We start from the raw sequence: 8,649 nt of genomic DNA on the forward strand, positions 1-8,649 counted from the left end.
AATTTGTCATTAAGCCTTAAAAATATTATATTATATTATAGATTATAGATATAAATTATAGATAATTAAAAACTTTATAAAGAAAAATAATAATACTGATTTAGCTGTAAAAATGTTAAAAATATATTTAAAAACAATAAAAATACATAACAAATCAACTTCATTTGTTAAAATTTGTTAGACTATAATCCCATAAATAAACCAAACCAATCCACTCGTCCTTCATGCCAGCACATTTGGAGGGTAATTTCAACTAGAATGTGTGAAACGACATCGTTTTCATAAGCAAACTCTGGTAAACCAGGACTAGATTAAGAGATTCCTTTTTACCGCGGGAAAATCCAATTAGCATTTCTTTCGTGTTGGCTTCGAATTAAATCCCTAAATAGTTTCCTTCTCGCTTGAAAAATCTGTCCTTTCTATCTAACTCAAATTGGAACAAACCCTTTTTCTAATTATCTCTATCAATCAATTGGGTTCTTGTTTTTAATTGAAACCCTAATTTCTTAAAGCCTCCATTGTTTTTTTTTTCTCGGTACTTTTTTTCGCCCTTTTCTGTTTTGTCTAATTTAGAAAAAAAAGGATTGAATTTTTCATTGATGTTTCGATGTTTTGAAATTCGCAGTGGATAGTCAAGGATCAAATTTAGCAATGGCGAAAAGTTCCTTTAAGCTTGAACATCCTTTGGGTGAGTTTCATTGATCCTCTTCTCTTTTTCATGATTTTTTTTGAACATTCTGCTTCATTGAATTAGTTTTTGATTTAGGTATTCTTTAAATTTTGTTTAAATATACTTTTTGTTTTTATTGATTAGTGAGGCTTAGTCAGATTCTGCTAAATCTTGGGTGCAATTGGGCATTCTTTGTCCAATGTGTGAGATGTTGAATCATTATATTGATAGTCCTAAATTACCTTGATAAAGCTATTGCAAATTTTGAAATGAGCAGAACATGATGATGAATAGAAGTTTGCTTGTATTCTATGTTCTGCTACAGTCTTCTTTGGTTTGCTTTTTTAGGTTATTCCTTTCATTGCTGGTAATGAAATTTGATTGGAACCATTGGTATTTGATTCTTTATTTCTCTCAACATTGCTTAGCAAATGATTTTTTTAAGGTTAAAATATGCTGTTAGTCCCTTTACTTGTATTAAATTTGAGACTTAATCCCTGTACTTTAAAAGTTAAAAATTCAATCCTCCTTTTTCAATTTAAAAAATTCTAGTCCCATCATTATTGTCATTGGTAGTTTCTGTCAAAATTTGTCAATTTAACATGTTTACTTTTTTTGTCAATCATATGCCACCTCATATGAGGACACCCTAATAAAAATTCCCTAGAAAATTTTTGACAAAAAATGCTTACAATTTTAATGACTGGACTGGGATATTTAAATAAAAAAAAGTAGGGCTTAATTTTTAAATACAAGTACTATATCTCAAAATTTGTCAAAGTACAGGAACTAACAACTTATTTTAATCTATTTTTTATTGCACTTACATTGTTTAGGCTAATGTACTAAGAATAACCCTTGAACTAGTACACTTTTTCATGTAAGCTCTTATGTTTTTTTTTTTTTTTTTTTAAAAGAAATACTAAATAAGCTCATACACTTTTATTTTTATTTGAAAGTGTTGAATTTAACTAAAGTAAAAAAAGGAAAAAAGGAATTTCAAGCTAAATTGCTAATCTGACAGAATGAAATAATCAAATTTGTTGATTTGGTCAAAATCATTAAAAAAAAAATTGCATCCTTTTTGTTTCAGTTTGAGGCTTCACAATTTTATTGATTATAGAAGATTGAATCTAAATATCTATCTATGTGATTAAAACTAGTTTAACCTATTAAAATTAAAAAATATATATACTAAGATTCAATATTGACAGCTGAATATCTCATGAACAGTGGTTGTAACTTGGTATTTGGGTTTCTCCAAAAAGAGTTTTACTTTTAGTAAGGGCTTACATGAATAAATATCAAAGTATAGGACTTATTTAGTTATACAAAAACATAAGGGCTTATTTAAACAAAGCGTACTAGTTTAAGGCCTTCTTTAGTACATTAGCCTTTTAGCTCTATAATAGAAAAAACAAAAATCGAATATTGATAACTTAATATCTCAAGAATATTGATTGTAACTTGGTATTGAGTTTCTCTGATAGTATTTTTAGTTAAAACTAAGGGTTTACATGAATAAAAATAAAAGTTTAGGAGTTATTTAGTTACCAAAAAAAACATAAGAGCTTGTTTGAACCAAGTGTACTAGTTTAAGTCTTTTTTAGGATTAGCCTTTTAGGGTTATATTGTATAGGAATGGATGGTATAGTTGCAGCATCCTCATTTCCTTTGCTTGTCTTGCTGCTCTTATTCTCCCATCCGATTAAGCTAATTAAAATTTCGTTTTACTTGTTTCCAATTCTCAGAAAGGAGGCAGGCTGAATCTGGTCGCATCAGGGAGAAGTATCCAGACAGAGTTCCTGTTAGAATATTCAAGCTGCTATCTTCCCTTTCTGCTTAATAATTTTCGTCCTGCATCACTCTTTTAATATTCTTCTATACTTGCAATCATGCAGGTTATCGTGGAGAAGGCTGAAAGGAGTGACATTCCTGACATTGATAAAAAGAAGTTAGTCACGTTTGACCATATTAAAGTTTAAATTTTCATTTTCTGTCACACTTTTTCGTTGTTTTAATTTTCCTGAGACTGTTATCTAATCTTTGCTATGCGTCTAAAGGGTTAAACCACATGGAGGGTCCTTATAGGCTTAGGAGCAAATTAGTCATACTATAGAAGTGACCAATCTAGTTTTTGTACATTTAAGAAAATGGATCGTAAATGCCAGTAGAGTAACATCAAAAAATGGCAACTTGTATTTTAAAGTGACGTGAAAGAAAATGAGCAGTTTATTCCGTTTTTCATGCTTTAAAAATGTTTAATTTTGATTTTTCTTTTCGCGTTACTTTAAAACACAAGTTGGCAGTTTTTAACTCATTTGAAATTTTGTCCTTTTTGCTTCAAAGTTAAATGTACAAAGACTAAGGACTAATTCGCTCATCTTTATAGCAGAGACCCTGTCTATAATAGTACGAGGACCTTCTAGTAGTTTTAACTACTTGTAAAGTCTCCTGCTAAGTTGTGCAGGAAGGAAATCGATTCTAATGAAACATCGGTAGAGCAATGCTTAACTATTCTTATTCAGTCTGTTATTTGCCAAACTTGGTTTCTAGTGAATTGATGTTTTATGTCATTTATTTGCTGAAGCTTAATGGGGGGTATTTTTCGGAGAACCGAACAAGATATACGACTTGTTTACTGGTGACTGTTTCTGGTTTTCTTAGTACATATTCTTGTTTGATTATGGATTCAGGTATCTTGTTCCATCTGATTTGACTGTGGGGCAATTCGTTTATGTTGTACGCAAAAGGATTAAGCTTAGTGCGGAGAAAGCTATATTTGTCTTTGTGAAGAACACTCTCCCTCCTACTGGTTAGTGATAATATATTACTTTCAAGTGTCATAACATGTTACAATTTTGTTTAGTGTGAGGTTGAATTTGGTTCTTTTATTTGGTAGCAGCTGCTTTGATGTCTGCAATTTATGAAGAAAACAAGGATGAAGATGGCTTTCTGTATATGACTTACAGTGGAGAGAACACATTTGGTTCCCCATAACTTCTTTAGCACTACGCTATTATCAATCTATGTAAATGGCTAAAAGGGAAAGGCGTAAATTCTCAATGGTTCCACTTAGGCTATGGTTTCTGTTCTTGACGATGAACTTGGAATTTTATTTTCTTAATGGAAGAAATTAACTTTATCAATGATTATTAAATTGTATTTTTATGTTTTAGTTTAATGTTTTTGAGTACCTGAAATTATTTATATATAAGACTTGGTAGGTATGTAAGTTCAGAAATACACATAAAACTATATTATACGAATAATGTTGCACAGAATGTTTTATGTATTCCTACAACATTAATTTACAGAAGAATCAAATGACATGAGAAAATTAGCCATTGAAATCGATAAAAAATTAGCAATAACAGAGAGGGCTTATGCAGAATGATAACACCAGCACCAGCATACATTTGAAGCAGGAAATTATTATCCAATCATGGCATCTACTTGTAACTTTAGGGTCAACAACCATGGATAAAGCTTCTACTAAGTCCATCGTTTGCAAGCAGAGAAGACAAAACCAAACAAGTTGGCTTTGTCTAATCCAATGCTACTAACCAAACAAGTTGGCTTTGTCTTCTTTTTGCAGATGATTGGTATATTAGAGCGTATGGTCAAAGGTCACGGAAGCAGAGCTATTTGCCTAGTGTCCTAAGGGAACTTCTTAGTTCCTGCATATCTCTGCATGACAAATTTGAAGCCACCATTGACTTTAACTAGCTTATTCCAGATCAATCCAAATCCACGGGACCACAGCCATGTAGTGACTTTCTTAGAAATTTTATGATCAGTTAAGTCTGCATCAACCTTAAATCATGAAGGTTGCAAGCAACCATTGATCATTTTAATGTACTCTGAAAATCATATATTAAGCTTTGAATATCTGCAGGCAAACATGGCAATGGATCTTTCATGGCAGTTTTTATTCTCTTCTTTAGTTACAGCATTCCATGTTACTGTTACCGTTGCTCAACAACAGCCTCTACGCCATTTTTGTATAAACAGCACTGGTAACTTCACCAGCAACAGCACTTACGAGACAAACCTCAATCAACTGCTTTCATCTTTCTCCCTCAACACACCAAATGACAGGGGCTTCTACAATTTTTCATCTGGCCAAGGCTCCACCATAGCTAACGCAGTTTCATTTTGCAGAGGGGATTTGAACTCAAGTGATTGCTTTAACTGCATCAATGACGCATACCGAGAGCTCAGAAATCGCTGCCCTTACCGAATAGAGGCGATTATATGGTATGACTATTGCACGTTCCGCTACACAAATCGCTCCATTGTTGGTGTCAGGGACGTCGACCCTCATTTCTTCATGTGGAATTCAAATAACGTGTCGAATGTAGATGCTTTTAATCAGGCCTTGGGTTCCTTAATGGACAAGCTAAGAGATGTCGTTCAAGTGGGGACTTCCCTTGGAAAGTTTGCGACAGGAAGCATACAAGTTACACCTTTTCAAACAATATATGCGCGTGTTCAATGTAGTAATGATTTGAAACAATATGATTGCCGATCTTGCTTGTCGCAGGCCATTGTTTATATACCGCGTTGCTGCGACAGCAAACAAGGAGGCAGGGTATCTCTGCCTTCTTGTAACTTTAGGTTTGAGATTGTACGCTTCTACAATAGAACTTCTGCTGATATAGACACAAACGATACCACAACAACAGCATATAAGAGTAATTCATCTCGAACTACTATTATCATATCCATCTTGGCTGTTGCTTTTGCTGCACTACTCATATCCAATGTCATCTGCATCATTTTACGGTTTAGGAAGCGAAATCTGAAACGTCAAAGTAAGTAAAAAGAATCAGTTTATTGTTTTTCATTCATTTGCACTGTTGTGACTGAATCTATAATTTACTTGTTTTTGTTTTCTTTGCTACACTTCTAAAGAGCATGAAGCAACTGAAGAAGGGGATGAAATCGCAACTGCAGACTCCTTACAATATGATTTCAACACCATTAGAGCTGCTACAAATCGCTTTTCTGATGCAGATAAGCTCGGACAAGGTGGATTTGGAGTAGTTTATAAGGTAAGACGTCGAAATACAAAGAAGGGTATTGCACCAAATCATAAGTTCAATTAGCATATTCATATATATAATTCATTATGATATCGTGTCAGGGCATACTTGCTGGTGGAAAATTAATAGCAGTGAAAAGGCTGTCTACGGATTCTGGACAAGGAGACCTTGAGTTCAAAAACGAGGTTCAGTTAATGGCCAACCTTCAGCATAGGAACTTGGTTAGGCTCCAAGGTTTTTGCCTTGAAGGAAATGAAAGACTTCTCATCTATGAGTTTGTGCATAATGGAAGTTTGGACAAATTCTTATTTGGTATGATATATCCGTGTATTACTGCATTAGAGATTTGATGTTACAGAGAATTAATTCGGATTTGCACAATTATGGTGATGTAGATCCAGCTAAGCGACCGTATTTGAATTGGGAAATACGATACAAAATCATAAAAGGTGTTGCTCGTGGGCTTCTCTACCTTCATCAAGATTCTCAACTTAGAATTGTTCATCGTGATCTCAAAGCTAGCAATATATTGTTGGACGCAGAGATGACTCCTAAAATTGCAGATTTTGGCATGGCAAGATTGTGTCCTGTTGATCAAACACAAGGTGCTACTAGTAGAATTGTCGGGACATAGTAAGTATTACAAAATAATCTTGGCTTTGAATAACATAAATCAAACAAATCAAAATTTGATAAGTCATTGGTTTTTCTTACATTGATTGATCTGTAGCGGATACATGGCACCTGAATATATAATGCATGGTCAATTTTCGGTTAAATCAGATGTTTTTAGTTTTGGTGTACTGGTTTTGGAGATTTTAAATGGTCAAAGGAACAATGCTTTTAAAAATGGGAGCTACATGGAAAATCTTCCAAGCTTTGTAAGTGTCCAAATCGTTTGATTCTGAATATTATGATGCATTAAATGAATGTAGAGTTCATCAATTTGCATGAATTAAACCCTTCAGGCTTGGAGAAATTGGGAGGCTGGGACAGCAATGGACCTTGTAGACCCCAATTTGAGGGATGGATCAACAAGTGAGGTGATGAGATGCATCCACATAGGGCTGCTTTGTGTTCAAGAAAATGTAGCTCAGAGACCAAACATGGGTTCAGTTGCTCTAATGCTTACTAGCTACTCCACCACTCTCCCACTACCCTCAGAACCCGCATTTCTTATGCACAGCAGAACTCAACCGGCGATGCAACAGTTACAGGACTTAGATTCCGAGGCAACAGCATCAAGTCGATCCAAAAATGATATTGGAGTAGTATCAGAAAATGAGCTTTCCATTAGCGAGACGTATCCAAGATAGCAGTCTCTAGTTGCATTTGTATGCATTTTTATGTCAAAATTCAGCCTCATTATCATTTTTTATTTCTCATTCATACAAAAGGGTATAAAAGCTGAAGCTTCACAACTATCTTTTTCCACCATTCCTATATCAATAAAATGCTCTCTTTGGATTCTTCAACATTTGCAAAGAAAAATCAAGATTAAAATGAAAATAGTTCTTTAATTAACGTTTTAAAAAGATTGGGAAACATTGAAAGATCCCTACCAATTGGGTTGTACGTGGAATTTCTACTTTTAATTGCTTTTGTACTATGTAAAGGAGCTAAAAGAAAAAGGTTCTGGATGACCTGAACAAATCGATCAAGGCATGCCAAGTAGAGGTGATCATGGGCCGGGCCGGGCCGGGCTAAGATAAAATTTTAGGCCCGTCTACTAGGCCCGGGCCCTGCCCGACCCGAAACATGGGCCTAAAATTTTGTCCAAGCCCTACCGAAATAAAATTACTAAGCCCGAGCCCAGCCCGACCCGGCCCAAATTAATTTTTTTCTTATTTTATTAAATAAAAAAATTTAAAAATGTAATAAATCAAATATATTTAAAAACATAAAACAAATATTAAAACAAATAAAAATAATACTAAAACAATTCTTAAAACAATACACAAATTAACAATATAATAAAAATAGTTATATAATTGGTAGGGCGAAGCTAGGCCCGGCCAAAAACTCTTACCCGAGGCCCGGCCTGTTTTCTAAACGGGCCTTGTTTTTTTGCCCAAGCCCATTTTTCGGGCCTATATTTTTACCCAAACCCTCCCATTTTTAGGCGGGTTTTAGGGGGCAGGCAAATTTTACCATGATCAGCTCTAATGCTAAGTCTTGTTTTCAATATGATGAATGTAAAGAATGCGATTAAAGGCCTGAATAGTCATAGTTTATGGAGATACATGATTGAAGTTAATAGAGATTGATTCAATGGCTACTCTTCCTTCTAAAGAAAAAATTATTCTCAAGTACCCATATCGGATGGAAAGGGAGAGGTTAATGGGTGAGTTTTGGTGCATGGGATGATTTTAACGTGATAGAATCCAAGACAATAGTTTGTATAGATGACAAAAGGGGTTTGCTAGGTTTCAATGCACAATTTCGATGAGAAAAATCTTGAACACACGAACGGCACACGAACAACAATTCGAACAGAAAAACGAAGCAATATAACAAGGCTCCCAGGCCTATGTTAAGCCACTATCTTTTAAGGTTTTATTCATTCTCACCTACATTCTGTGTGCAAATAAGTTTCAAGCAAATGTGCCTCAAGGATACAATGAAGTCCAATGACTATTTGTGTATTGCACCGATGAAAATAGTCCATTATGTACTGAGCATATATAACAAGAAAATTAATTTCTATAAAGAATTAAAACAATCTAAAAATAGTAGAAGACGGAGGAAGGATAGATAGAACTTTTGAGAAATTAATGAAGGCTTCAAGGTATGTATCAATGTCACTTTCTTTAAGGTTCTATTCGCCCCACCTATATTATGGTGTGCAAAAGAGTTATTGACAAAAGAACCTCGATGATACAATGAATCCCAATGACTGTCTACGTTTTGTATTAACGAAAACAGTCCACT

The 8,649-nt window shown here is 34.2% G+C and overlaps 2 protein-coding genes across 3 annotated transcripts; both read left to right on the forward strand.

Annotated features, from left to right (window-relative positions):
• The first annotated feature begins 303 nt into the window (after positions 1-303).
• Positions 304-3,830, forward strand: LOC108461794 (autophagy-related protein 8C-like). 2 transcript variants are annotated; one of them, XM_017761727.2, is made up of 6 exons: positions 304-535; positions 626-688; positions 2,422-2,477; positions 2,572-2,624; positions 3,367-3,485; positions 3,573-3,830. In XM_017761727.2, exons 2-6 carry the CDS (start codon positions 652-654, stop codon positions 3,668-3,670), a joined length of 363 nt encoding a protein of 120 aa, XP_017617216.1. In that variant the 5' UTR covers positions 304-535; positions 626-651; the 3' UTR covers positions 3,671-3,830. The 2 variants fall into 2 exon arrangements, with proteins under 2 accessions (XP_017617216.1, XP_017617217.1); XM_017761728.2 differs by having other exon boundaries at positions 306-535; positions 3,576-3,830.
• A 381-nt stretch (positions 3,831-4,211) lies between these two features.
• Positions 4,212-7,193, forward strand: LOC108462961 (cysteine-rich receptor-like protein kinase 44). The gene is made up of 6 exons (XM_017762882.2): positions 4,212-5,487; positions 5,588-5,727; positions 5,820-6,030; positions 6,114-6,351; positions 6,449-6,599; positions 6,687-7,193. The coding sequence occupies exons 1-6, from the start codon at positions 4,527-4,529 to the stop codon at positions 7,032-7,034; spliced, it is 2,049 nt and encodes a 682-aa protein (XP_017618371.1). The 5' UTR covers positions 4,212-4,526; the 3' UTR covers positions 7,035-7,193.
• Positions 7,194-8,649: the final 1,456 nt, after the last annotated feature.

The sequence above is a fragment of the Gossypium arboreum genome, chromosome 9 (assembly GCF_025698485.1).
Source record: "Gossypium arboreum isolate Shixiya-1 chromosome 9, ASM2569848v2, whole genome shotgun sequence".
NCBI lineage: Eukaryota > Viridiplantae > Streptophyta > Magnoliopsida > Malvales > Malvaceae > Gossypium > Gossypium arboreum.